Raw genomic sequence first — 27,354 nt, 5'->3', positions numbered from 1 at the left:
ACTACCAAGCATTATGTTGTTTACGAAATGGGAGTTTTAGGTAAATAATTTAGGTTCAACCCATAAAGCTTGCTCATTTTCCTTTTTACATTTAAATCCTTTTTTGGGGCGCAAAGATGATGCTGAAGAAATATATTAGAAGGCATTTTCCAATTCATAATTAGGTTCCATTGAAAAAGGCAGGGTAGATATCCCAGAGACCCCTTCTAGCCTGTAGGACCGGAGAGTACATACGTGCAAACATCACCATGGCCAATAGCTGAAAGAGGATGGTCGATTTATCAAACAGCTGCTTTCGAAAACAAGGAAACAAAGCCAGTGCGTCATTGCCCAAATGGATGTTTGGAATTGATCACTGACCCATGACATGACATTTGCAAAAGGTTCCAGTTCGAATTCAACCCAGTTGCTCCACAAATATCTATCCCCTCGTTTGAAATTTCTCAAAAATGAATATCAAATTGGACCTTTACGCTATGGATACAAATTAAACCAAGAAAAGGCTGGAAAGCACAAGCGTGATTCTAAAATGAAGAATGAGCAAAGTCTAAAGCAAATCACAAATCAGGTTGCAACAGATGGAAAAAGAAGCTAATTAAGCAAAAAAATAGAAACACATTAGAAAATAGAGGTCATAAGACTACGAAGTAACAGATTCAATTATGTTTTAAACAGAAGAGAACACAGAGTAACAGTCTGGAAAACATCTGATCAACAAATTGATACAAGCCATAGGTCACGAATCCTGGTACTACTATTATGAGTTGAAAGCAGGTCACTCTAGCAGCAAGCCCATTCTACCTCGACAAGCCCAGTCTTAAAAGAATACTCTTCCATCCAATTAACTCTGCAAAGATATGGGAACAACATTGAAAAAAAAAAAAAGGTTTGTTTGTTGAAAGCAAAAAAAAGAATGAAAAAGATATTAAGATAAGAGTCACCAGATGATCAATCCAACCAAAAATTACTCAAGAGGAACATTTTCTTACCTCTGCCTGAGGTTCATCTCCTTTGGTTTGGTCACCTGGAACATCAAACAACAAATTTGTAAAAAGGAAATTATTAGTTGCAATTGACTACAGAACTTGTTAACACCAGAAAGTGATTTGCAGGAGGAAATTATGCTTCTTGAAAGTAACCATACACATAAGAAAGTCCAGACAGAAAATACGTAAACCATGGAAAGCCAGATATGCACATACATATATTCACTTGTTAATCACAGACACACACAGACAATTACCTCCTTCCTCTGGCAGATCTGAGGTCCATAAGGTGAGATTATCCCTGAGAAGCTGCATAATAAGGGTGCTATCCTTGTAAGATTCTTCATTAAGGCTATCAAGTTCTGCAATAGCCTCATCAAATGCTTGTTTAGCCAGGTGACATGCCCTGCTCAGAATATTGCATCATATTAGACAGAAGCTAGCTGCCAAAGTAGAACTTGTATTAATAGCTCCGTGCTTTATCTATGATTTTTAAGATAAGTAAACAACAATGCATATTGAGGGAACTATTATGAAATTCGCACTAAGTGAAAGAAAATATTGACATTGCCATCTTTCTCCCTAATGAAAAGAAAATTTTCACACTAGATTACATGTGTGCGTGTGGTGTGAATGGGAGAGATCAAGAGAGAGAGAGAGGCAATCTAACCTCTCAGGAGAATTTAATATCTCATAGTAGAAAACAGAGAAGTTCAAAGCCAGGCCAAGTCTAATAGGGTGAGTGGGAGGCAAATCTGAGCTTGCAGTGGAGGTGGCAGCCTACAATGTAAATAATGATAAACAGTCCTCCAACTTCATGATATGAAATCAAAATAGGAGAAGAGCCAACATGAAAAGTGGGGAATTTCACACACCTCATAAGCCTTAAGCGACTGATCAGCAGCATCTTTACGATCATCAGTTGCTTTAAATTCTGCCAAATAACGAAAATAATCTCCTTTCCTGTTAAAGAAAAGGCAACAAATAAGGACATACTCACACCCACTGCCTAAAAACATACAGGCAAGTAAGATAATCCTCACATCTTATAGTAAAAAACTGTTGATTCCCCAGTTGAGGAAGATGGAATGAGGTGCTTATCAATAACAGATAGGATATCATTGCAGATCTTTGAAAGCTCATCTTCAACCCGCTGCCTGTACTCCTTTATCCTCTTCACATTTTGCTCATTACCCTTGGCCTCCTCCTTCTGTTCAATTGAAGACAGTATCCGCCATGATGCCCTTCTTGCTCCAATCACATTCTTATATCCCACAGATACCAGATTCCTCTCCTCCACAGTCAGTTCAACATCCAACATTGCAACCCTCTTCATGGCCTCAACCATTTCTGGAACAAAATTTTTCACAACAAAACAGCTGTCAAACCAGGTAAAATTCTAACAAACTAGTAGATGAGCGATGAGTCCCATGGATGCTCATGACTACGATTAAACAATTGCTACCATATGTTTTCATTTTTATATTCTTCTTCTATTTGCATTCCGTTTCTTCAAAAATTGTTAATAAGTAAAACCAGATAGAGTAAGAAACAATATCATATTTGATCGAGAACGAGCAATTACTTTAACACATTTCAAACATAAACATTTCACATGAAAGTAAAATGAAGCATTTTGTCACTCCACCAGTCAGTCAATAATACTACATTCAAATCGCACTTCTTTGCGCCTAGATAAGCTAATCTCCTCTTCTTTACCATACATATGCTACAAAAAGAAAAGAAAATTTAACTACAGATAAATGAACTGCTTTACTTTCACTCTCAACTTCATTACATATTTCCAGTATAATATTATCAAGTCAAAACTAAAGCCTCTGCTATCATCTACTCTACAGATCATCAAGCTGAAAAACCAAACAAAAAGGCCAAAATAAAGGGCAAAAAGAAAAAAGAGACATCACAAAAAAAAAAATAAAAATAAAACTATCATATAAATCAGATAAAATAAATTATTAGAAAAGATCCTGCTTCATGCATTGGGGAAAAGCCAATATAAAACTCGAGAATAATTAAATAGAGAGATCCCCAAAAATTATGAAGTAATATCAAAGGGTATAAAAAAATCAACAAGAGATTTATATATATATATATATATTCTTTTGTTGAGTAAATAAATAAAATTTACCGTCATATCTTTCAGCTTGCTCAGCGAGTCTCGCCAAGTAAACTTGCTGCTCTCTTTCCTTCTCCATCGCTTCTATCTCTCTCTCGTTCCTTTCTCTCTGTTTGAGGCTTTGCTTTTTAGCTTTTGCGGTTTCGGAGAGCCGGGGTAAGGAAGGTAACTGCCTTTTAGGAATGCCGTACTTTGTTTCTGACCGTTGGATGTGGTTTGCTGGGGAGTTTGAATCGACGGTTCAAAATGAGTTTTCGGGGGTAGGGGTGGGGACTTTGAAAGGGGAAAAACAAACCCTTTGGAAAGTTGAAATGTTTGGTGAGGGCGAGGGTGGAATCAGAGCGGTGCATGTGAGGGATTTAGGGGAAGTTTTAGCCGTCCGATTGGGGACGCGTGATCCCATGGGAGAAGTGATGTTGACTGGGACCACGACTGATGTGATCCAGTGGGGGCCCCAATCGTTTTTCTGATGACTTAGTCAGGTTCCTTGGACACGGTTCTTTACACAAAATTTGATTGTTTTCCATTTTTGCGGAAAAAGTGTAAAAAGAAAATTCTATTACTTTAATTTTCATCATATTTTTATACAGTTTTATTTGTTAAATTACTCTTGTGCTGTAATTAATTGGCAGAGTCAGAGTGCGGTGGCATTGATCGAAGCGGAGGTGCCAAAACATATAGTCAGCTTTTCCCGCCACAGCATCTTCACTCTCTCCCCCAATTTTCTCACCAACCAAACAACGGATAACTTTGGGTTTTTTTCCCTCTCCAAAACCCACCCGAGCATTTCGCGTCTCTTTCTCTTCTCCCCATCACTGAGGTTAGCCTTACGCCTCTTTCGTTTTCGATGTAAGATGGCAAATTCCGGTGAAGATTTCTCTCAATTCGAAATATCAAAAGAGGTACTTTTTTGTTTCAAAATTTTATTATATCTTTCGAATTTACTTATTCAATCTGTTCAACAGTTTTTTTTTTAATATTTTGGTAGGAAAAAGACAAGCTTGTTGCGGAAGTAATTCGTTACATACTGTTTAAAACACACCAGAACTCAGGATGTGCAATTAAAAGGGAAGAGCTTTCTCAATTGGTTACTAAAAACTATCGTCACCGTTCACTTCCTGCTTTTGTTATTAATGAGGCTAAAGACAAACTCTCCACCATTTTTGGTTATGAATTGAGGGAACTTCAAAGATCTCGTCCTTCTTCGACAAACCATGCCCGATTATCTCAACAGAGTAACATTTTATTACCCCACATTTTTTTTTTGGTTGAAATTTCACAATTCATTTTCATATGCTCTAAATATAATATCAATGATATATATTGTTTTTCAGGTGGGGCTGATGCCAAATCTTATGTTATCATAAGCCAGTTACCAGCTGAGGTGTATAGGAAATATGTTGAGGATGTGAATACATCTCACTTGACTGGTTTTACTTTCGTTGTGATTAGTATTGTGCACCTTGCAGGAGGCAAAATCGCGGAAGGTAGTGCATATTATTGTTCTAACTATAAACTTTTGAGATTTTGGGTATTAACCTTTATAAAACCAACATGTCAGGATGTATGGGATAGTGGGAATCTGCCTTTTAGTTTATGTTATATATTTATCGATCATTTACTTAGCAGGCTTTCCTGTTTTACATCAGTCAAGTTAATTTATTTAGCTGGAGTGTAATGTCGCATGTGTACTGCTACTGGAGGTTCTTAACATTGGTTTCTTGATGAACTATGGCGTAAATTTGTTCTTTTTTGGTTTCTTGTTTTAAACAAAAAAACCATTTTGCTTGTGCAGAAAATCTTTGGCATCATTTGAAGCGAATGGGATTGCATGCAACTGATGAAAACCATCCAGTACTCGGGAATGTTAAGCAGGTAGTTGAGACACTTGTCCAGCAAAGGTAAGGGTGTACCTGAAAACTAGGACTCTGTGGTTTATAATGCTTTTACCCCCAACAGCCAATTGATTTGGACATTATACATATCGTTATTCCTGTATTCTTCTTGTAGATATCTGCAGAAAGACAAGGTTATCGGCCCTGAAGGCAATACTTTGTTTTATGAGCTTGCTGAGAGAGCTCTTGATGGACCAGTGTGTGAGAGAATTAAGCAATACATATCACAGGTATTGACTAGCAATTGCTGTCTGGTGTTTATTGTTGATGCCTTCATGTTTATGGATATAATTTTTATGCATAGAAGTTCCTTTTAAATGTTTTTACACTTCTTGATTAGGCACTACTTTTCTCTTTGATAACTGCAATTTTCTCATGTAAATTTGGTTTGGTCAATTTACATGAATACTGCTGCTGATTGAGCTTTTCCTTTCAGTTGGTAATTGTATTTGTGCATGTCTTAGGTATTGAGAAAATATATTTAATGTTCAATTGTTGTTGCTTATAGGTGTGAGTATTGTCTCTTGAAGAGAGTGCAATTTGCAAAAAATACAGCTGAAAGAAACTTTCTCCTTATCATTAATAATTTGTGTTCATAGATGGGCATGTTTGCATTCATGTGCATGTTACAGATATTGATTAGAAATGATAGATTCAGTTGTTGTTTTCATTTTTGTGGCTATTGTTCCTTTGATTAGGGGCAAGTTGCATGAATTAATTGGTATACTGCTAGTAGACTCTTCATTGACAATACACAAACCTGCATATATTTATTTTTCCCATCTGTGGACCTTCAGTTGTAGCAAATCCTCAATTCTTTGACAGAGTAAGACTAAGGGAAATATAGCTATCTGTACACAACATAGATACCAGTCAGTTCCCTTAGACTCTTTATCCTGCCACCCCTTTTCCATCATGGGACATATTTGTTGACCTTAATGGTGCCGGAGGATAGAACATGGAAAACTAAGTGACACCTCTAGTGGAACCATGAACTTTCTATAATGCATTTTCCATGATTATTTGACTTTGTTATGTGTTATTTGCAAACTCTAGTTGTTTACATTATAATGATTGATGGTACTGACCTGTAGGGAAGTCTTTTCTTGGCAGATTGTGAAGAAAGATATTGCCACCATGGATACATAAAGCCTTAATGCTAGCTATTCCCGAGCAAATGGAGGTACATGTTCCATGGCCGACTCATCATTGAGTGAAGCTCAGTTCCTCATATTGGATGTTATTTTCGTGCAGAAGGTGTGGGAGCCTTTCAAGGTGCTGATGCTTTTGGTGTGGTTTTGTTCATTGTTAGCCAGGCATACTCCTGCCATTTATGTAACACTGGGCGGGGGTTTTTAAAGTTTCTGGCTTCTTTATCTGGCCAACAGTTGATACTGCTAGTACTGTTTCATTTTGGTTATACATTTATCTGTGTTGTCTCATAGTCATAGCCCTTAATCTCATTTTGATAAAATTAATTGTACCCAGTAAAACATTAATACAACACATTCGTAAGTGTGTAAAACATACTGCTGATACCATAGCATTTACCTTCTTTATCCGTAGTAGGATTTTTGCTTCATTTTGATGCCTGTAAGCACGGAAAAGTGAACCTTTGCATTTTGGTCAAGCTCTGCAACTGATCAAAATGGTTAATGGAGATGGTCCAATGGTAGCCTGATATGTTTTATATCCTTATCTTCAACAGATCATTTCCAAGTTCCAAACAACCACCGCCTAGGCGGATATAAAAGGGGGTGGCGGCATGAATTTCATCATTTCCTTTTATCCGGTCAAGACGATTAGAGAACAAGATTGCGCAGCTTCAACATGAATTTTTGACCACTTGTGTTTAACAAGATGTTGTAAATATGCTTTAACAGAGCCAAATGGCTTATGTAGATGATGGCGACGTCAATACATTGCATTTCTTAGTTGTAACCTATTCACAAGTTGCAGATTTGCCACTCACGGGCAAAGATGTATTCTAAATCATATTAACAAATGAAAATTAACTAGTACAGTATCAAGATACAATAGCATAATTCAAATTAAACACGGAACATTGGTGTAGAGAAAATCTGTAACAAAAAAGGCTCCTGCCACGAAGGAGATTGTAGCCAAACTTTCAACAGGAAACATATACCTATTCCACACCAGCTAATGAGTCAGCGACATCCGCTCATTGGCACAGCACGGCTTGTGTTGCCATCACCGATTGAAACAGTAGCAAGGGATTTAGAGGCCCATGCTCTAGCATTCATTGCGCGTTGCAAATTGCTTCTCTTACAAGGCTCCTTCAGGGAATTAAACAACTGAATTGCTCGTTTCAGATAGGCCAAAGAATGTTCCAACAAACTCCCCAACTTCATATTTCGTATGAGCCTTCTCCAAGTGAACTGAGCAAATACAAGCAAAGTTGGATACAATAGGTAAAGCAATCTAAGAAGCACAAAAGTGGTAGCCAGAGCCAAATAGGTCTCTTGTCGAAGCAAATTCTCTGGAGACCTTGCCCATGAGAATGGGCAGCTTTCCTGCTCAGTGCTATTATGCTTCTCATGATTTGACAAGCGCCCAATTTTGTCCAGTGATGTTTTATCCAGAGATTTGTTCTTGATACCTACGACCAGGTAATATATTCATTAGAAAATTAAACAAAGCCAATAAGAATAACAAAGCAGGAAAAACAGATATCATTATAAATAAATGGCGAAGCAAAGAGGTTAGCATGATTTACATAGCCTGCTGACGTTTTATATTACTCCACCACAATTATTTTCACTCTCTCTATCTTACATGAATGGCCATAACAACTTATATTAATTTGGGGGGAGGGTTGCATTTGGGTTGGGAAAAAAGGGGGAAGGGGGATATAAATCCATTAAAGCCCATGCAAAGAACTAAAAACAACTTCAAGTTGTCTTTGGACTTTGGCATTTGGGATCATGGATAGTACAAGTAATAGGACAATACAAAATTGATGATTCAATGGTCCTAACTCATCTTTCCTTTTTTGTTTATTTTCATTTTGCATCATCTAATCCATGTACGATTATACAATCTTATGCAGAGAAGTAGGCTATCCCACATGGAATGAGATGGGAACAATTTTGTCCTACATTACATACACCAAAAGTAAGACATACTGGAGACAGTGTACCGTTCAATACTATCTTATCACTCTTGTCCCATCAAATCCACAATCTCATGCGGTAAACAGAACCACATGCATGCTTGATTGAGCACCAACAGAAAGAAAAATGAACATGAAATAAAATATAAAGAAAGAATGAAGAATGAAAAACTACATACAAAAGTATGTCATTAGTCAAAACATACAGATGAATCATCTCAATTTCAAACTATTAAATAAATCAGCTCAACATACCATAGTAATAGTCACAAAAGTTCAAAAGCTGCAGAAAAAGGCCTTACCAGTGACATCACTATAGAATGCACCTAGAGATTCAAAAGAGCGGTTTCCATGATAACGCACACGCATTGTAGAATTTAAAAGGAAAAGTGTAGGAAACCCATGAACTCCATACTTCGAGAGTATGCTGAAGTAAACAACACCACCACTCATTAGTTTAACAAGATATAAATACTCATAGCAAGCAAATACCAAATGACAATACTCATTTGCAAACCTTGGCCTGACAGTTGATTCTTTGATAGCAAAATGGGGGATGGAAGGATATAAAGAAGAAAGAATAGAGAAGCTCGGTCTAAAAGACCTAGAAAAGGGGCACCAAGATGCATAGAAAAGCACTGCTACATATTCACGACTATTCTTGTGAACCATGTTAAGCGCCTTTTGCAATGAAACCTCATCTCCCTTCACAGCAGCAAAAAGTAAGCAACATTAAAAATTTGTATAAACAAAAAATATAATCAGAACTTGATGCAATCCTCCCATGGACTGATTTCAGACCCAATGCAACAAAAATTATAGAAAACATAAATAAATAAAACCTTAATGAAAATTAAAGGTAGGCATATCTCCATTTCCACCAGGATCATTCAAACGATTCTTGAGAACTTATCTAGCCAATTTATATCAAGATAGCAGTATTTTTGAACTAATAAAATAAACCGTTAATTATGATATTTATCAACTCAAAATAATAGGGTAATTGATATAAGCTTGAAAAATTATGCTTCTACCTTTCTAAAGCGAAGTTTACTCTTACAAGCAGCTAAAAAAATACCCTAAAAATCCAGTCCTCATTTCTTGACAGCATATTTACCATCTCATAACTAAAAAAAATATTTTTTTTTTTAAAAAAGCATTTTAACTAATAATTCTCTAGACCTAGTTCAAATTAGAACAATACAGCATCAAATCAGCCAATAAAAAAAAGTATTTTCACCAAAAATAAATAAACAAATTTGAAGGGAAAAATAAAAGGTAAGAGAAAAAAATCTGAAGGTACCTCGGTAACACCAACGAAATCGACAGATTCACTAAACTCAGAGTTAATGGGACAGTAGGAGTCTCGAAAGTCAAAGATCGTGTCGGAAACGGAGTGCTTGGGACATAACGGAACCCTAACGGGAACGGAGACGGCGCACGCTAGCCTCCCCCACAAAACCAACATTAGGATCCCCGTTTGCCATGCCTTCGTACCCATCAACGACCGACAACGGATTGCCGATTCACACAATATTACACAAAAAGCGACTCGCCAATAAATTTTTTTTAAATAAAACCCTAAATAGGGATTTCTGAAACTGAAACGGCGAAGGAAAAAATAGGAAGGAAAAGCGGTTGCATTTTAACAGAGAAGATAAGGTATCGTGGTTTATATTTTTTTTCGCTTGTATTTAACTTAATTTTGGGAATTTAATTTGGGAGGATAAAAGTATGTCTGAAAGAATTGAGAGCAACAGCAGGCTTTAGGCCAGAGACAAAATAAATTCTATGTGTATTTTTATTGATAAAAATTATAATAATATGTAGCGAATAAAAAAAAGTATTTTGTTTTATAATATAATATTTATTTGTAATTAGTAAAACTGGTGTTTGGAAAACAGGAGGAAAAGGGCGGAAAGGAAAGAGAGAGGAGGAGACGAAGAGGAAGGAAGACTAAGAGGATGGGAAGATGATGTTTCATGATATCACAATTACGAAGTTGCGCCACGACGCTTCTTTCTTTTAGTTTTTTAGTTTTTGATTTTTTTTTTTTTTCAGATTTGATATTTTTATTTTTTTAACAAAATTATTTTTGGTTCTGAAGGTCGCTTTTAACGTTTTTTGTCTTTATTCGCTTGACTTTAGCTTCTACTCTTATCCTTCTTTCGGGGTTTTTTCTCCTCTCATTTCCAACTTTTACTGATTGTTGATTACACTAAATGGGAAATTTCCATTGCTTTTTTTTTTTATTATTGCAAAATCTGGAAAAACACAAATTACATGTCATTGTTATTTCTGTTGTTTTAATAATTTATTTATAACCTCTTTTGACAACTTGTAAAAATCAGTTCTCAAAGACAATATCAACTGTTATTTATATAACAGCTATGAACAGTTATCATCCACCTAATTAATAGGCTATAAATTCTATAAATTATTGTCATTGAGAAGCATGTTTTGGAGATCCCATTTTGGGCCTAATACCCGCAATGCTCATCAAGCTGACATACGGTATTCAGTTTTTTCTTCGAGTGGAATTGCGAAGAAAGCCCCCGTCCTTATAACCTCCGTCACAGCCCCCCACTCTTTTTTTTTCTTTCTTTTATCTTTCTTAAAATTTAAATTCTCCTTGACGCATATGACATACCAATAACAATAATTAGTTTTCTTTTTTAAGTAAAGTATCAAATTATTGGCCGTTACTAAGAGATACAAGTAACCCGTCAGACATCTTATTCAGGAACAGAAAGCAACAGCAATGCCTTTAAAACGTTTCCCTCTAGATTTTTTTTACAACTTTGATTTTCATGACTCGTGATGTTAGCTTTGCTCCCACAACAAACATCAAGTAAAGTCTGAACTTTTAAAAGTGTCGAGGTCGTACGAATATCTAAAAGCAGATTACAATATGTTACAAACGGATCCTGGTATCTTGAAAATATCTTTCTTTTCTTCTCTTGAATTGCTAAGGCTATGAAAAGCTACCTGATATCCAATACAACACCATAAAGTTTTTTGACAACTAATCTTACAAGAAATGATCAAAGCGAATCCAGAGTGGGGGGGGGGGGGGGGGGGGGGGGGGTTAGCTCACTGATGCTAACCCAGGCCGTTAGGGTAGACTTTAACACAACAAAAGGTAGTAAAAGCCGAGGAGGAGAAATTGGGAGGGGAGGCAACTTGTGTTATTTATACAAATGTGCCAAGGCCCCAAGCAGCACAATCGTCAAAAAATAATTGCTGCACCAAACATTTTTAAAGTGCAAAAGTAAAACAGAAGAAGGTTATGCATTCCGGTTAATGCCCAGATCAGTGTAAAAATTTTCTCTTGATTCTCTCTTGAGCTGGAGATAAAGAAACCACACAAGATCCTCAAAAGTCAAATCTCAACAGAACTGATGAAGAAGTCATTTGCACCAAGGGGAAAAGAGGCCAAACAAAGAGTCATACCAGAACTGCAATCTCTGCATCATGCCAGGACACCTAAGGATAATTTGAGGAACCCTTCAGCAGACTGGTTTCAGCTGGTTTCATGAGCCTTCCATCTGGTTTCAGCTGCTGTCTACAAAAAATTTAGAAGCCATTAGCACACGCATGTTATTGTTAATGTCTACCATCTTTAAGGAGTGTTGTCCATTTTTCTTTCATTAGGGTTTAGGAGTGTCAAGGTTGAGAGGGAAGGATAAAGATTAGTAAATGCAGATAAAAAGAAGCAAGCAATAAAAAGAGGCTTCCTCATTTCATTTTCAATGCTCTCATTCAAATAAGAAAGAGAAGTGTATAGACCCATGAAGTCATGCACATACAGAAAAGCTCAGAACCAAATTCCAAAAAACTGAACTTGTCCATAAGATCAAAAACTGACTTGACCCCACCCAGGCAGAAAATAGATTCATTCCTGTAGAAATATATATGCCTTTTTATGCATAAATCCAACTATTTCAGTTTAGTTTTGTTTGTTGAAAGAAAAGGGCCACAGCACAAGATAATGTCAGATCTAGAATTCTTAAATGCTCCAAGTAACAGCCAAGTAGCTTCACAAAATTATACAGGACAATACAATAAACTCTTCCTGATCTTTTAATCAATTTTTTGGGCACAGCAGTTTGTGTCAGGTTTGGGCATGTTTATATCTCTAAAATTATATTATTCATTGCACAGTAGCACAAGCCTCAAAAACCTTCAACAACATCAACTAGATCAAATCCCATTGAAAGATGGTGAGAACTCTTGTTCCCTTGCAACATTTGAAGGGGGAAAAAGGAACAGCTCAGGCATTATTAAATGTATAAGAATAGAAATGCCAAAAAGGAAAGGAAGTTCAAAAATGATATTGCAAAATCTTATGCTAATGTATGTAGCGAAGTGTATCATTTCCATTGACCATATTGGGTTAAATACTAAGTCGGATGCAACTTGGACTATATCACCTTGAGTTGGGAACCATATCAAATGGTTCTAACAGTTGCTATGTCCACTAGAATATAGGAAAAAAGGCATAGCGATCACGAAAGCTTGGCTTATATCCAGCAAAGAATAGTCTTGTTTGGATGCAGAAATTACCTAAATCACAGATATTGGTCATTACACTGGCAAGAAGCAATCCCTCGTTATGCTGGTGTGTTCATAGACACGCTCTTCTACAGAAAATCACGATTCCTAGAGAATCTCGCCCGACAGCTGGCACACATAACAGCCATTGAGTTTCTCTGTGCCTCAATGTCAACAGCCTCATGATAAAACTCATTTCCACACCAGGAACACAAGGTAGTGACCTGATGTCGGCCATCTACCTTAGGCAACAGTGGTAAAGCTTCCTTCCCAAGCCAAATAGAGGAATCAAATGTTAGAGCCATCTCCGAATCATATGATGGTACCTTGGAATCTCCTGAACGAGAGCTTGTTTGAGCAGTTAAAATATTATATTCCATATGTTCTATGCTATCTGATCTCAGCCCTTTAAAACCTGATACATTGCTGCACTTCCCACTAACGTTGAACATTTCACCTTCACCCTGTCCATTACAATGAAATTGTACACGTCAAATTCTTTTAAGCCAAACTAACACCAATTCTTTTTCAGCATTTATTTATTCATTTATTTAAAAAATAAACTTAGTGGTCACAGTACAATCAGCTATCCCTTTGGTTTCTATGGGGATGTCTACCATCAGCAATGACTTTTATATCATATTATTTTGCCAAGTAAAAAAAGGGTTTCATGCTTTTCTGTATTATATCATAGCTTATAAGAGTGATCCTGTCTGTACCTTATGTGACATCACATCAAATGTTGAGTAATAACCAGATGATTGCAACAATTGAGATGAAGTATCAGCCAAACCACTCAGCAGGACACTTCCTTCATCACTTTTCCATGTGAGTCCAGTCATGGAACTCTCAGTACGTCGAGCATGATTGCCAAAACCAATCATTATTTCATTATTCCTTGCATTTTCAAAATCCTGTAACCTGGACCTATCATGAGCTGTGCCTGCATGAATCATACTCAAATTATTTGCAACCTGTGTTTGCTCACTACCAGATAGACAGAATAAATCCTCAAAAGCACCTTTATTTTGCTTTGGTTCATGAAAAGTGCCGCTGCCAATACATGGTACATTATTTTTACCAGCAAATTTCTCCCAATTCTCAGAAGAAAGAGGGGAAGAACTTTCCTGCCCAGTGCCTGTCAGAGCAAATGCGCCTAGTCTGGCATGAGCATTGCCAATCAAGGAGCTTTCCACTTTGTGTTTGGGCTCCTCTATTGTAATGAAAGAAACTTTATTCATACTAGTTTCTTTGCTACTGTTTTGCTGATTAGCAGACTGTTCATGTAAACTGCTCTCAGACCCTTTAACCTGTTTACACTCCTCCACTGTGCTGGTAAATGTTTTCTTATATGAAGATGGACCAAATAGAAAATCTCTAGTCTTTGCTTGCCTGACACTAGCCAGAATGTTCATATCCAATCCACTGTCATGGCTGCCAGCTTGAATTAATCCACTAGACTTTTGGATTTCGTCAAATTCAGACACCTCAACTCTCCGACTAGAGACCTTAAATGCATTATTATCAGAAGGAAAGATTTGCTCCCTTCCATGTAAAGTAAGCAAGGCACTTTCACTGTCCTGTGAGGATTTCTTTACGCGGTGATTGGTTTGAAAACCAATAGTAGAGTCATTATTCCCAGATTCACTGACCACAATAGATTCTGGATCATCTAATGTGCCTGTAAAGGCAAGAAACAAATTATTGTTGATGACACATGATTTATCATCTTTAGATGAAGTTAAACCACATCCAGAACCTACTTCTCGTGCAGAATCTATTGTAACAGAAGCCCCTTTCACATAATCTACAAGATTACCTCTTTGTTCGTTGCTGGATAGAGTGAGCAAACAACTTTCAGAGCAATTTTGCTGCTCGGCATCAATTGTGACACTATCTGGCCGTGTGCAAGTATTGGCACAATTAGCTTTTGGATCATCCCCTACAACCTTCTCCTCACAATCAGGTTCCATCCCTTTCAGAAAGCTAGCAAAATGTCTATACTCAAGATTTTCATCACTAAACATATTTCCCTCAGCATTTGGAGCAAGTAAACTGAAGTTTGAAGCCATCTCTCTCTTCTTCTCCTCCATTGAGTGAAGGGCCAAACGAACATCTACTTTATCTGAAGATTGAGACATCCCACTACTCTCAGCAGTAAAAAAGACTTTTTCAGAACCCAAACAAACATTAAGTTCAACAGCAGCAGTATCAGTGACCTCCCCTTTATTATTAGTTATGATACAAAATTTATTTTGTTTATCACAGGTTTTGTCAGCTAATGTTTTCTCACGAAACAAAAAATTGCATTCGTAACTGTGTTTATCAGTATACGTTTCAACTAGAGCATTTTCATTAGCTCCGCTACAAGGAAAACCAGGTCTTATCTCACTGTTGCTAGCGGAATTGAAGGGCTGAACGCTGTTTTGCATTGTTAATACTCCAACTGAACCTTCAACTTTCTTCGTATTGTTCTTCATGTGGACACCAAGATGGCTACTGTAGCAACTCCTTTCTTCAAACAGTTCATAACAAAACTGGCACTCATATTTTCCATTTTTAATTATCACCTCCTCATTAGTTGATGTACCATGTCCAGAACTCTTTACTGTACCTTGGTGAGATGATAACAGGTGGCATATAAAATCATCTTGCTGATTAAAAGTCATGGTGCATTTGTGGCATTTTATTGTTTCAGCTCTCTGGACCTCCCATGGACTTCCCATTCTTAGTAATGGAGCTTGCCTCTCATGTTCAGAAGATGTACATATAATTGGAAACTGTGAACAGCATTTAACATTCTCATCATTGATAAGCATAATCAAGATGGAGATGAAGTGTAAATGATCAATACAAACAAGATCAGTAACTTACATTTTCGGATGTTGGTTTGACACCTGAACCAATGCCACGGCCAGTGAGACTTGAAGTTGACTGGCTTGAATCTTTAAGTTCACCAGCAGAGAGCAAGCATGAAGAAACCTCCTTGCAGGACACAAACTGTTGCCCATTAGGGCTGGATAGTACCAATTAAGGGTGTAAGAATGAAACAACCAACAAAGTTAAAGAAATATGCAAAATTAACATTAAAAGAAATAACTTTTTAAAATCCCACCTCCCTTTGGTCTCTATCTCTTTGCTTTTCTTTCATTTATTTATTTATTTTGTTTAGGATGGGGGGGAATTGAGCTAAAGAAATGTAGCAATTTGGAAAAAATTCAAAAAAATCAAACATGTCATAAACTAACTGCTAAATTATAAATAGAGACAAACTTACAGACAATGAACATTTGAATATTAGTAACACTTAAAAAATGTCATAGACATAATCCAGTTATCTGAAGGAACATATACATCCAACGATTAGAGCCCAACTTCTATCCTTTACCATTTTGGTTAATAAATTTCCAAGTGCTCTAGCATCCCTCTTACCTGATTTTGGACTAATTTAACATCTCATTAATGTAAAACTAAAACCAATAGGCAAATATATTATACTCTATACACACAAGAGCATTAGATTAAAATTCAAATAAAAATACTATGTCAAACTAATCCCAAAAATTGATAAAACAATGACATTTCAGAGCAGACTCTAGATTATTCTCTATAAGAGAAACAAGTGAAAGGAAACAAAAAGAAGTTTGAGAGAACCAAAGTGTGCTTAGACATGCCAATGATCATAACATCTAAAGTCTAAACATCAGAGACAGGCATTCTATGACACATGCAGAACTATATATTATTTAAAAAAATTTAAACAGCATTGGTATTAGATCTACACATTAGCATTAACAAGAACATTAAAATGGAAAATGGAAAATGGAAAAACCTTATATATCGGCTACAAGCTAACCAAACATGGCCGGCTCTCTTCTTTACAAAGAGCATAAGTTTCCACCCTTGAGGGAGCACATTCCCAAAACCAGCCGCGTCAACAATCCTCTTCTTCTGGCTTTTACTCGCCCATTCCCCCTCTAAACCCCCCATAAACTCCAATAATTCCGCCTCTGTTCCTATCGCCTCAGTCCTCCTCCTCAACTCCTCTTCAATTCCCAAAATCGCCTCCACATTTCCCAATGCTACCCTCTCAATTTCACTCTCAACTTTCTTTTCCTCGCTCACAATCACTCTGTTTTGAGACTCCTCCTTACGCGGCCGCCCTCTCTTCCTCTTCCTTTCACTACAACTGCTAATACCACCAGCATTCACCGACTCGCTTACCCTATCAAAGGCTGCCGTTTCTTGATGTTCCTCAATTACTAAATTCTCGCTCTCAATCAGCAAATTATCTTTCTGGTCCTTCCTCGGCCGCCCTCGCTTCCTTTTACTTCCGCTACAACTAACAATGCCGACCGGGATATTCTGCAAAAGCGAATTCCCGTTGTCCTTCCCGTTTTCGTATTCGATTTGAACCGGCACAAGATCCTTATCGTCGTCCGGTTCGTCTTCGTTGGTGTTAGAAGTTAGAGAATCATCTATGTTGAAAAGTGATTTTAGCAGAGAGAGGATGTTCGAGCTTTCTTCGTCAAGAGGTCCGGGGTTGACAGGGTTGAGGCGTTGAGAAAGAGAAGTGAAGGGTTTGGAGGAAGGAGAGGAATGGTGGGGGTGGGGTAGGTGGTTGCGCGGGGCAGCAAGACGGAGGCGGGAGAAGGTTTGTTTGCGGCTGCCGGCTGACTCGTTGAAAACGGAGCGGTCAATTTTGGGAGTGAAGAGTTCGGTGTCGGCATTGGAAGGAGAAGGAGAGGAGGAGCATAAAGAGAGGGAAAGGAGTTCGGGTTGGGAGATGAGGCGGAGGTCAACGACTGGAATAGATTCGAGATGCAGTTGGTGGTGGTGGCGGTGGTCGACGGTGGCGGAGGCCATGAAAGAGAGAGAGAGAAACAATGGTGACAAAACGGAAGAATTTTGGATGTAAATGATCTGGAGAAATGGAGAAAACAACGGATTGTGATTTGGAAACGGGGATTTGATTGGGGTACCCAAGCATGGCCACGTTGATTAAGGAAACAAACGGGCTGGCCCGGATCAAATTTGGTTTACACCCGAAATTCTGGGGCCAATTTGGGCCCTGCTTTAAATTGTGCTGGGTTTATATTAATCACTCGAATCTCGCATTGGATGCTTAGAATTGTTGCCCAAATCTATTTAGTTTAGGCTTATTGATGGGCTTTTAGCTTAAATTTAAGTGTGAGTCCATTTTCAAGTGACACAGATTCCCAATTTGTTCTTGTATGCAAATTAATTGAAGAAAAACGAATGGAAGATCTATATGCTAAATATGCATAATCCAAGTTCATCACCAGAATACATTACTAAAACCCACAAGCTTAAATCGTTGAAATATTGCAAAACTTATAAAAATGTAAATATTTATACTTCTATAATTTTCTGGAGTGATTTGATTCATATCTTACCAATAGAAAAATAGAATGAAAACTTTTCTTTTCTTTGGTCATGGAACCTACCTTTTCAATGATTTTAAGACGAGATTTTGACCGTAAATTTCCATTTTAGGCAGTACGAAATTGTCAAATGCAATCATGGAAAGTGTTATAATATGGCAAGCAAATATCTGTAAAGCAACCTCTTCTATCATTATCCAATTGTTTTCTCGGTTTTCTGCCTCTTTTGGTACTCTCTGGCTCTCGGTGATCCGAAGAGGTATACCAGATGCTTGAAAATAACAAAATAATGCACCAGTTGGCAACATAAGAATCTAATTAACAGCTATTTCACGAAACAAGAGCTTGGTTTTTGGTCCAAGACGACAGGGCCATCTTTCATGTCATAATCAATCAACTGCAACAGCTATGACTGCACCTTTTCGCCTTAAGTTTGGTTTGCATATGTCACGACCCCGCCCTGGGCCATGACCGGCACGAGAATCCGACGGGAGTAGCTCGCCCAGCCCACATAAGCTTCAACCACATTTTATATAGCACTAGAGTATGGCCTGTGCTATGCTCACCGGCAGGTAACAAATGGTTAACATAACAAATAAATTAGTTTTTCAGCCATGTTGGTAAAGGTAGCCATAACTTTAATTGTTCCTAAGGTATTCAAGCCCTGAGAAAGACCTTCCAGGGGAGTTATGAGAAATATTTAATTTAATGCAAATTAAAATCATTTTTTCTTTAGCAAATTCAGTTGAAAGCCGGGAGCATCAAGGTGAATACCTAAACCAAGAATTTATGGAAGCTCTACCTTCTAAACAAACTTAATACTATGATGAAGAATCAAGAATTATAATAAAACATAAAATACCGAAGTCCATAGAACCACAAGGATCATAATTATCAATTAATTCTCAAATGAAAATGATAATATAAGCGCACATAACCAGAAAAGATTTTATTATCCATCAACCATAACTCATAAATCCACATATTATTCAATTCCAATATCAGAATTAAGATAAGACTTTAGGAATCATGTCAAATTTTAAGAGAAAAATAATACCATTTTCATACTTAAAGAGAAGTTGCATAAACTTGGAATCTATAATTCTTAATTAAACATAACCATCCAAAATATTAAACACCTACGAAAAACTCCATTCATCGAATGATTAAAAAAATATAGCAAAATTATTTGTTACATAAATTTTAAAAAAATTTTACAAAAACCGAGGATCAAAATTTTTTAAAAATCATTCAGCATTTCATAATGGAAATAGCTAAAAATCAAAGAAGAAATAAAAGAAAGAATAAAAAACCACAAATGGCCAAATGTTGAACTAAACAACTATTAAAAAAAAAAAAGATGTAGAAGCAGAACATGCAAAGGAATGGAAAAAAAAAAAACCGAAATGAAACTAAGAGGAACAAAAGGAAAAAAGAGTCAAAAGAGGTGAAAAAAAAATGAACCAAAGTAAAGAAGAGAAAGAAAAAGACCAAAATGGAATGAAACAACGGATGAGGAAGTTAAACAAATAATATGGAAAAGAAACGGAAAACAAAAAAATGATATAGAACTCTATAAATTATGAGTTGAGTTGAAAAGACCATAAAAATAATTGAACTAAACAAATGGTTTAAAATACCCTCCAAATAAAAGCATATTTACAATCAAAAGGCAGAATAGACCTTGAACATGGTAAAAACACCGACCAAATCATGGAAAAATCTCTGACATGGAAAGCAATTGAGAATCATCAGTATTGAGCCAAACAGTAGGCCTCGCTAGCCAACAAATTTTGCTCGAAAGCAGCCCATGGATTGGACCAATTGCTCGGGCAGGCCAAGATTTACCTGATGAAGATCCACGTGAAATGAAAATAAATACAGCCACTCCAGTTGTACGTCACGTGTCGTGCAATTGACAAATTCAGATGGCACCCAATTGAAGTCCTTAGGAGAGAGTTTTAATATAAAGTTACAGATTACCCGTAAAAAGGCAATCAATCAATCTTAGAAAAACATTTCACATCCATCTTTTGGATTTAAACACAAGATATTTACATTAGGCACAACCATTTGCTATAACATCTGTTGTACACTCATTCTTGGCATAAACAAAAGCTACATTACGTTTGCCAGCTCATAGCCGTGTTATCTTATACTAGGCTTACATACATGTCTAAAAAACCCACATACATATGTACATATATAGCCTACAAAGTCCAATGACCAATCAACAAGATAGCCCAACATCCAACTACCAACAAAGTGACTATTAGGTGTGGAAGTACTACCGAATGCCAAATGTCTCGAACTACCAAAAGTGCACTTGAGGATCCTCTCGAGAATCTATGACCCGTCTAGGTCTCGTTCTAAAAACATGCAAGTTAAAATAACGAGTACTATAGCTCAGTGAAGGATAACAAAAGGAACAAGCATTAAATAGGGAGAAATAGTTTATAAACGATGCACATTCATTTCAGAAATCATGCATGTTTGCCTAATAAAAACCCGTAATGCACATGAGCTTTGCCTAGATAAAACCTTTAGTACATTTATCACGATTTCACGTAAAACCTTACCACCAATTCCAACAACTTACCACGTGCCCCTTATAGGGAATACAAATAAGAAACAAGCAATTTCCAGCAAAACATAACAAAAGTATAGAGACTCTTAAAGTAGGTCTCCATACTTTACCCAATTTGCAATGCCAAGCATCCCAACTCATGAGAGCCTCCCTTATACCCAAACTAGGCACCTTCAGCCTAGGACCATGCTCTTACATCCATATTTTTTTGGTTTAAAGTGTACAATTCCCACAAAAAAACATAACATATTAATTCCTACCATCAATGCCTTGCATGTTTTCTCATTATTCACAATTTAACAAATGTAAATATGCATGCACAATTAATGGTACTTTTGCCCCATTCGGTGATGCTCAACAGTGGTATTCTGCCCCACTCGGCATTGCATGATCAGTGATATTTCCACCCCATTTGGCGGTGCTCAATAGTGGTATTTTTCCCCCATTAAACATCTGCAGGATCAGTGGCATTTCTACCCCACCTGGTGGTGCTCAAAAAGTAGTATTTCTGCCCTACTTGGCAGTGCACAATCAATAGTATTTCTACCCCACTCGGAAATGCTCAATAGAGTACTTCGCCTCACATACCAATGGTATTTTTGCCCTACTACGACTATGCTATGCATTATGCATAAATGTCCACAATAAACAGCATATCATTAATCTGAAGCCCATATTACATGTTCATAACAATGCCAATATAAAAATCAGTAATTCTTTATTACTTTACTAGGCATGACACATATTTCATCATGCTATTCAACAGCCCATCTAAGGCACGCAATCCATATCTCAACATACGTTAACAGTTATCAATCACCATTATAACAATGACTAAAGAAGGATCGCAATTCACATACACACACAAAACCACATGGCAACCACATGGCAATAACAATTTATATCTATATATTTACATGACACGAAGCTCAACTACCATGCCCCACAGTTCATAATGATAACAATTAATATCTATATATCCATATGACACGTAACTCAACTACCATGCCTTCCAATGTACAATAATAACAGTTCATATCAATATGTATATAGTGATTCAATTGTTCACATAGCATCACAGTGTAGCAATACACAAAGCTTGTTCCCATGCACATTTCAAAAACATTTGAGCAGAGCACACTTAAAACTTTTCGCGCATTTTCTAAAACATTTAAATGCACATCCCCTCCTAGTGACATTGTGATTTTTCCTCCAACTATCAATCCTCCAATAATTCATTGAGCTTCCTAGCGTCCCATGAGCACTTATAAATATACACACTTTCCTTAATTCCTTTGCATTTAAGTTTCCAGAATTAACTAACTAAGAGTTTGTTTGATTTGACATAAAATTTTTTTCTGAAAATGTTTTCAAAACTTATATTTGTTTGGAAGATGAAAAATTTGTTCCAAATATAAAACGTTTATGGGTCAATAAGGAAAAATACTTATTAACCATGTAAAATGTCTTACACTCTTGAGAGGTATAAGATATTTTTTGAAGAACAGAAAAACTACTCTTATACTAAGTTTTGCATAACAAGTTTGATGAATATTAATATTTAACTTAAAATATGAAAAAATAAAAAATATTAATATTTAACTTCAAAAAATTTTAACTTAAAATATTACTATTTAAATTATTCAATACTATTAAAATTAAAAAAAATTAATGAAATCATTCAATGCAATTAATATTTTTTATTTAAAAATTGAATATATTTTACAAATAATTATAACAAAAAATATTTCAATGATTATCATTTAATGAATACACACTTATGAATATAGGCTTTGGATGTTTTACATAATTGATGAATATTGATATTTTTATAGTGTTATGGTAAAAAAACTGATGAGATGAATTTTTTTTTGAAAATTAGAGCTTACTTTCATTATTATATGTGGTTAAATGCTTTGAAAAATATTATTTTTAATTTTTCTCATTTTCATTTTCATTCTTAATTTTAACTTGAAAATCAAATGTCACATTTGTTTTGTAATCTATTCCTATTTATCAATTGACTAAATACCCAAAAAAGCCCCCAAACTATAATAAGAAAATCAATTTTGCCCATATCTTTTTATTACATTCAAATAAACTTTTGAACTTTTATTTTAGATCAAAAAAGTCTCTTAACAATTTTTTATATCATATCATCTTCTACATAGTTTGTTGACGTGTCATCTTAATAACGTTAATGCCACGTGATAGATTATGTGACATAAAAAAATGTTGACTAATAATATGTTTTTTCTTTTTTATCCATCCAAATGTTCAAAAATTATTGATTAGAGATTTGAAACAAAAAATTAAAAAAAAAAAAACTAATTGCTGCAAATTAATTACCATGCTTCTTAATTGAAGCCATCTTTCTTAATAAAAAAAATACTTAATCTAACTTTTCCAATTCAATTAAAAATTGATGTAGAGAAATATAAGAATACCCAGAAACGATTTTTAAAAGAGGAAGAGTAAAAGTAAGACATACAACGTTTATAATATTAAAACTAGCAAAGACATATCGCGTTGTTCCACAATAAAAAAAAAAGTCAAATCTTTCTCTTCTCTTTCTTAATATTTATAAGAGAAATCTGATGGTGTTAAATTTATTTACCACTAATAATAGTAAAATCTCTCTCCACATCTTTCACAATTTTTAAAAATTAAAGACTACTCAAAGAACGATTTTTAAAAGAAGAAAAAGAATTGCAAACAATGAGAAGATATTTTGAGTACGTTAGATTTAGTGAATGTTCAAGAAAGTGAAGATTTGTTTGTGGATATTGATTTGTTTAGGCTATTTGAGTACATAATTGACTTATGCAATTAGATTTAGGTTTTTGTTTTTAGAAATAATGACTTCAATTAAGAAGATGAAAATTTTTTTTTAAAAAAGAAGAAGATAGTAATCAATTAAGAAATTATAGTAATCAGTTTGAAATAATTAATTTTTTTTTAATTTTTTGTTTTAAATTTTTAATTAGTAATTTTTGAACATTTGAATGGGTAAAAAAATAAAAATATATTTTTTAATCAGTAATTTTTTATATCACGTGACATTAACGTAATCAAGATAACATATTAACATATCACATGAAAAATGATGTGACATAAAAAATTACTGATTATACCGTTGACTATCATAAGTTAATTAATGATTAATGAAAATGACTTATTTGATGCAAAATAAAAATTTAAAAATTTATTTAAATGTAATTAAAAGATATAGACTAAATTAACTTTCTTAATATAATTCGGAATATTTAACCTAATTTTTGACAATTTATTCAATAAAAGTAAATTATTTTACAAAAAAAAAATTTCTCCAGCAATTTATCATTCTGGTTATCAAACGAACCCTAATCTTGAAGTCTAGTTTCATGTTCTAGCTAATAATTCCTATCTTTCAAATCACAATTCCAATATCTAAATAATTAAATTCTTTCCTTTATAATCAAACCAAAACCAACTAGAATTCTAGAATTCCTCAAACTTAGAAAGGATGAGTTTTTGTTGAAACATGACAGAAACAAAAATTATAAATCGTTTAATTTAAAGCTCAAGCTGCGAGGAAGTTCAATCTTACCTTGTTTACAATTTTCCCAGCCTCAAATCAAAGATATGGCGAGTAAAGGTCAATCGAAGCAGTTTGGGAGTATTCTGCCAATAGAAATATGAGAATGCTTCAAGACAACGCTTTGGGCGGACAAACCAAGGAAACTTGGTAACAGCCCCCAACTTGGACGGATGTAATGAACTAATTGCTCATTAATCCCTGCCTTTTACTCTTTTCACGTTATTCACTTCTTTTTATCTTTTTTTTTCAATTTAATCTCTTAATATTTATTTTTCTTTTCAATTTGGTCTTCCAAATTTATTTTCTTTTTAATTTATTTCTGCAACATTTTTTCCTTTTCAATTTAATTCTCTAACACTTTCTTTCTTTTTAATTTAATCCTTCAATATTTTTTCCTTTACAATTTAATCGTCTAATATATTTTTTTTCAAAATATGCTTCAAAACAGCATTTCCAACCATGATCCATAGCAATTTAATTATCAAATCCAGCATTTCAAATCAAGTTTCCATGGCACTTTAAATTAGCGAAGTCATCATTTCAAATCATACTCAACAGCACTCAAATTATCAAAGCCATCATTCAGATCATGCTCAACAGCCATGTAAGTGGGGCAAGTCAGTAGATTCAGAAACTGTGCTAGATTGTTTTTCTTTCTCTCTAAAATTATTTCCCCCAATACTTAATGAGGTTCTGTACAGATCAACATCAGTGCCCCTTTCCTAGGGTCTTTCTACTCTTCATATTTCAGCTTATAGTAAAGTTTTGTTGTCAACCTGCTGATGGGGTTACATACATACGTACATTACATAATGATTTTTTGTCGGATCTCAAGAAAAATTGTGCGAGTCCTCTCTCCCAAATCCCAATTTCCCTCCTTTTGCTTTTATATTGATTCAGAATTTCGGTCTTTCATATTATTATTTGATATAATAATATCTGCAGTGCTGTCTGAGGATGTCACATGCCATATAACGCAAAACCTTTCATTTTTGTAATCTGTATTCCATTATCCATCAGGAAATGTATACAAAGAAAAGAAAAACATGAACTGGTTCACTTCCACCCCTTGATATTCCATGTTTTATCACTACCTTTATCTTTTTTACACGACAGATTTACTTAGTACTGTTGTACTTGGGGTTTTTTTTTTTTTTTCTAAATTCAATTGCTGGGTCGATGTAACTCTTCACTTGTTGTATTGTTTTGAGTTTCTAGGATAGAGATAGGGTATGCATAGTCATGCAGTCTCCTCTCTTCCTACCCTTTCATTCACATTTCCCTTTTTTTTTTTCAAAAAAAAAAAAAACAGCCATATAGATTATCAAATCCAATGGCAATAAAACCATGTTTAGTGCAGCAACCCTATAACCATGCAATCATGCATACCCCTATGGCAAATAAAGCTTTTAAAATAAGTACACCCACTCACATCACAATTTACAATTATAATTCATAACATGTCAACCTTATGCACATCAATTTGCACTCTCATATCCATATGCATTCATGTAACTAAGCATAAACCATATGCTCATCAATGTATAGTTGTATACTTGCATATAGCCATACATCAGCTATAGGTATGCCCGAGGATGAACTCAGAAATTTTTTTAAGTAGTGTTCCAACTAAAATAATAATAATAATAATAATAATAATAATTAAAAAATATAAATATGTTAAAATCTACACAATATAAAGTTTAACATTAAATTAAAGAAAATATAATTTCAATACATTTATTTAATACAAGTAAAAATATTTAAAATAACTATAATTGTTCACGACAATTTTTCATGTTTTGAAAACGGTATATAATAACATTAGTAGAAATATTATCAAATACATTTTTTTTAATATATGTCATCAAACAATCCTTCATCCACTCGTCACTCATTCGATATATAATTTGAATTTTTAGATAAAGAATATGAAAAACACAATTAAGAACCAAGAAAAGAAGGCGTTATTGCGGGTTGAGCATAATTTAGATTTTAATTTTTTTAATAAAATTTTAAATTATAGAATTTTATATAATATTTAAATATTAATATATAAATTACTTTTTAATAAATTTACTTTAACTTGAAATCTTTGATCCCATTCTTTAAAAAATTATAAAAAAATTAATAGGTTCATTAATATTATTAACTAAGTAAACTTAATAAAACTCTATAAAAATTATACAAAAAGTAAAATTTTTGCTAAATGAGTGATGTCATGTGACACCACTCTCCTCAAGGTGAGTCCGCCCATGGGCATGCCTAATTCACCGAGAAAACACATTTATCATGCTTTGGTTCCTTTTCATAAGTCGGAACGTTACAGCATAAATATATTAGGTCTTCCCATGGACATGTTTTAGACAATTATTTTCCTTATCTAATTTTGGGATGAAATTAAAAAAGCAGTATTTCAACTCTCGATTTAGCCATGGCGATTCTAGCTTTTTTGGGAGATCTTGGAGATCAGCAGATATTGTTGTAACAGGTGGGGGATGTGATAATTGAATAAATTATGTCCAGGCCTCCAGGGAGTAGCATGCACAGAAGTAGATCGTTAGCATGTGATATGCATGTGCATGTCATGGTCAATAATTACAAACTGAGTTTTAACTTTAAAAAAAGTTGACAAAGAAGAGCCAATCTCAAACAAGTGCATGGCCCATCCTGGTAAAAGTTGCTCTAGATATTTTCCTTTTTCAGAAAAAAAAAAAAAAAAAGAGTTAGATTTACTGTTCTTGAGATGAATATAGCTCACCCTGGCTAAACAGTCTAGGACTGTTCGTATGAGGCTGATATCCTGAGATTCTTGGAATTGGAAGGCATCCTTCCAGAAACAGCGTGGGGTTTTCTGGGAGGAGCTAGTTGATAGTATTTTTTTACTCTCAATTAAGGCCTCATTGAGGAATGTCTGACGCTTCCACTTCGAGTATCTAATACATGGGTCCTAGGAAAGACATCTTAACGATCGAGGAACGGGTCAATAAAGAATTTGGCCATACTTCCATTGCGCTGAAAGCGTGAAACTTCCAGGGTCCTTCTTCCTCTTCTTCGGGCTTAATTAGAATATTTCT

The 27,354-nt window shown here is 35.1% G+C and overlaps 4 protein-coding genes and 1 long non-coding RNA gene across 14 annotated transcripts in view; 1 reads left to right on the top strand and 4 right to left on the bottom strand.

The window, feature by feature from the left end:
* The window catches only part of LOC18592146 (melanoma-associated antigen G1-like protein), a 58,370-nt gene extending 51,770 nt beyond the window's left edge, over positions 1-6,600 (top strand). Inside the window, exons 1-7 of one of the 5 annotated variants that reach the window (XM_088808922.1) lie at positions 3,646-4,025; positions 4,112-4,358; positions 4,458-4,610; positions 4,919-5,024; positions 5,134-5,248; positions 6,113-6,201; positions 6,273-6,600. In XM_088808922.1, coding sequence (XP_088665048.1) covers positions 3,978-4,025; positions 4,112-4,358; positions 4,458-4,610; positions 4,919-5,024; positions 5,134-5,248; positions 6,113-6,175 — 732 coding nt within the window. In that variant the 5' untranslated portion in view covers positions 3,646-3,977 and the 3' untranslated portion in view covers positions 6,176-6,201; positions 6,273-6,600. Of the gene's footprint in view, positions 1-3,645; positions 4,026-4,111; positions 4,359-4,457; positions 4,611-4,918; positions 5,029-5,133; positions 5,249-6,112 lie in introns of those variants that run through there. The other 4 variants (XM_088808923.1, XM_088808920.1, XM_018125711.2 and 1 more) reach the window with 4 other exon arrangements.
* Positions 596-3,317, bottom strand: GRF11 (general regulatory factor 11). The gene is made up of 7 exons (XM_018125709.2): positions 3,136-3,317; positions 2,030-2,336; positions 1,862-1,949; positions 1,657-1,766; positions 1,244-1,392; positions 990-1,024; positions 596-847 (listed from the first exon to the last, which is right to left on the bottom strand). Exons 1-7 carry the CDS (start codon positions 3,200-3,202, stop codon positions 842-844), a joined length of 762 nt encoding a protein of 253 aa, XP_017981198.1. The 5' UTR covers positions 3,203-3,317; the 3' UTR covers positions 596-841.
* A 312-nt stretch (positions 6,601-6,912) lies between the features above and the next one.
* On the bottom strand, positions 6,913-10,144 carry APRL4 (APR-like 4). The gene is made up of 4 exons (XM_007018695.3): positions 9,455-10,144; positions 8,669-8,856; positions 8,454-8,578; positions 6,913-7,638 (listed from the first exon to the last, which is right to left on the bottom strand). The coding sequence occupies exons 1-4, from the start codon at positions 9,650-9,652 to the stop codon at positions 7,187-7,189; spliced, it is 963 nt and encodes a 320-aa protein (XP_007018757.2). The 5' UTR covers positions 9,653-10,144; the 3' UTR covers positions 6,913-7,186.
* A 942-nt stretch (positions 10,145-11,086) lies between these two features.
* Positions 11,087-17,656, bottom strand: LOC18592144 (uncharacterized). Of its 6 annotated transcripts, none has more exons than XM_088809068.1 (6): positions 16,538-17,656; positions 15,580-15,721; positions 13,425-15,485; positions 12,718-13,169; positions 11,605-11,716; positions 11,087-11,498 (listed from the first exon to the last, which is right to left on the bottom strand). In XM_088809068.1, exons 1-4 carry the CDS (start codon positions 17,569-17,571, stop codon positions 12,795-12,797), a joined length of 3,612 nt encoding a protein of 1,203 aa, XP_088665194.1. In that variant the 5' UTR covers positions 17,572-17,656; the 3' UTR covers positions 11,087-11,498; positions 11,605-11,716; positions 12,718-12,794. The 6 variants fall into 6 exon arrangements, with proteins under 6 accessions (XP_088665194.1, XP_088665195.1, XP_088665196.1 ...); XM_088809069.1 differs by having other exon boundaries at positions 11,605-11,712; XM_088809070.1 differs by having other exon boundaries at positions 11,087-11,716; positions 13,425-13,648; positions 13,727-15,485.
* Positions 17,657-20,117: 2,461 nt separating this feature from the next.
* On the bottom strand, positions 20,118-24,401 carry LOC148761130 (uncharacterized). Its single transcript, XR_016027985.1, has 2 exons — positions 24,287-24,401; positions 20,118-20,479 (listed from the first exon to the last, which is right to left on the bottom strand). It is a non-coding gene; the product is annotated as an uncharacterized LOC148761130 (long non-coding RNA).
* Positions 24,402-27,354: the final 2,953 nt, after the last annotated feature.

This window comes from Theobroma cacao, chromosome 8, assembly GCF_053813885.1.
Source record: "Theobroma cacao isolate CCN51 chromosome 8, ASM5381388v1, whole genome shotgun sequence".
NCBI classification, from domain to species: Eukaryota; Viridiplantae; Streptophyta; class Magnoliopsida; order Malvales; family Malvaceae; genus Theobroma; species Theobroma cacao.
The sequence above is the reverse complement of the archived record's forward strand: the minus strand, read 5'-3'. Positions and strand labels throughout refer to the sequence as shown.

What these genes read in the sequence shown, in the direction of transcription:
- APRL4 (XM_007018695.3), bottom strand. Translation starts at nt 9,652, where the DNA reads ATGGGTACGAAGGCATGGCAAACGGGGATCCTAATGTTGGTTTTGTGG. An exon ending in ATTTCGTTGGTGTTACCGAG is followed by an intron (nt 8,857 to 9,454) that starts GTACCTTCAGAT and finishes GCTGCTGTGAAG; the next exon opens with GGAGATGAGGTTTCATTGCA. An exon ending in ATTCTATAGTGATGTCACTG is followed by an intron (nt 7,639 to 8,453) that starts GTAAGGCCTTTT and finishes ACCTGGTCGTAG; the next exon opens with GTATCAAGAACAAATCTCTG.
- GRF11 (XM_018125709.2), bottom strand. Translation starts at nt 3,202, where the DNA reads ATGGAGAAGGAAAGAGAGCAGCAAGTTTACTTGGCGAGACTCGCTGAG. An exon ending in ACAGTTTTTTACTATAAGAT is followed by an intron (nt 1,950 to 2,029) that starts GTGAGGATTATC and finishes TTTCTTTAACAG; the next exon opens with GAAAGGAGATTATTTTCGTT. An exon ending in AGTCGCTTAAGGCTTATGAG is followed by an intron (nt 1,767 to 1,861) that starts GTGTGTGAAATT and finishes TTTACATTGTAG; the next exon opens with GCTGCCACCTCCACTGCAAG.
- LOC18592144 (XM_018125706.2), bottom strand. Translation starts at nt 17,571, where the DNA reads ATGGCCTCCGCCACCGTCGACCACCGCCACCACCACCAACTGCATCTC. An exon ending in GCTTGTAGCCGATATATAAG is followed by an intron (nt 15,722 to 16,537) that starts GTTTTTCCATTT and finishes GGTACTATCCAG; the next exon opens with CCCTAATGGGCAACAGTTTG. An exon ending in TTGATGTGATGTCACATAAG is followed by an intron (nt 13,170 to 13,424) that starts GTACAGACAGGA and finishes TGTAATGGACAG; the next exon opens with GGTGAAGGTGAAATGTTCAA.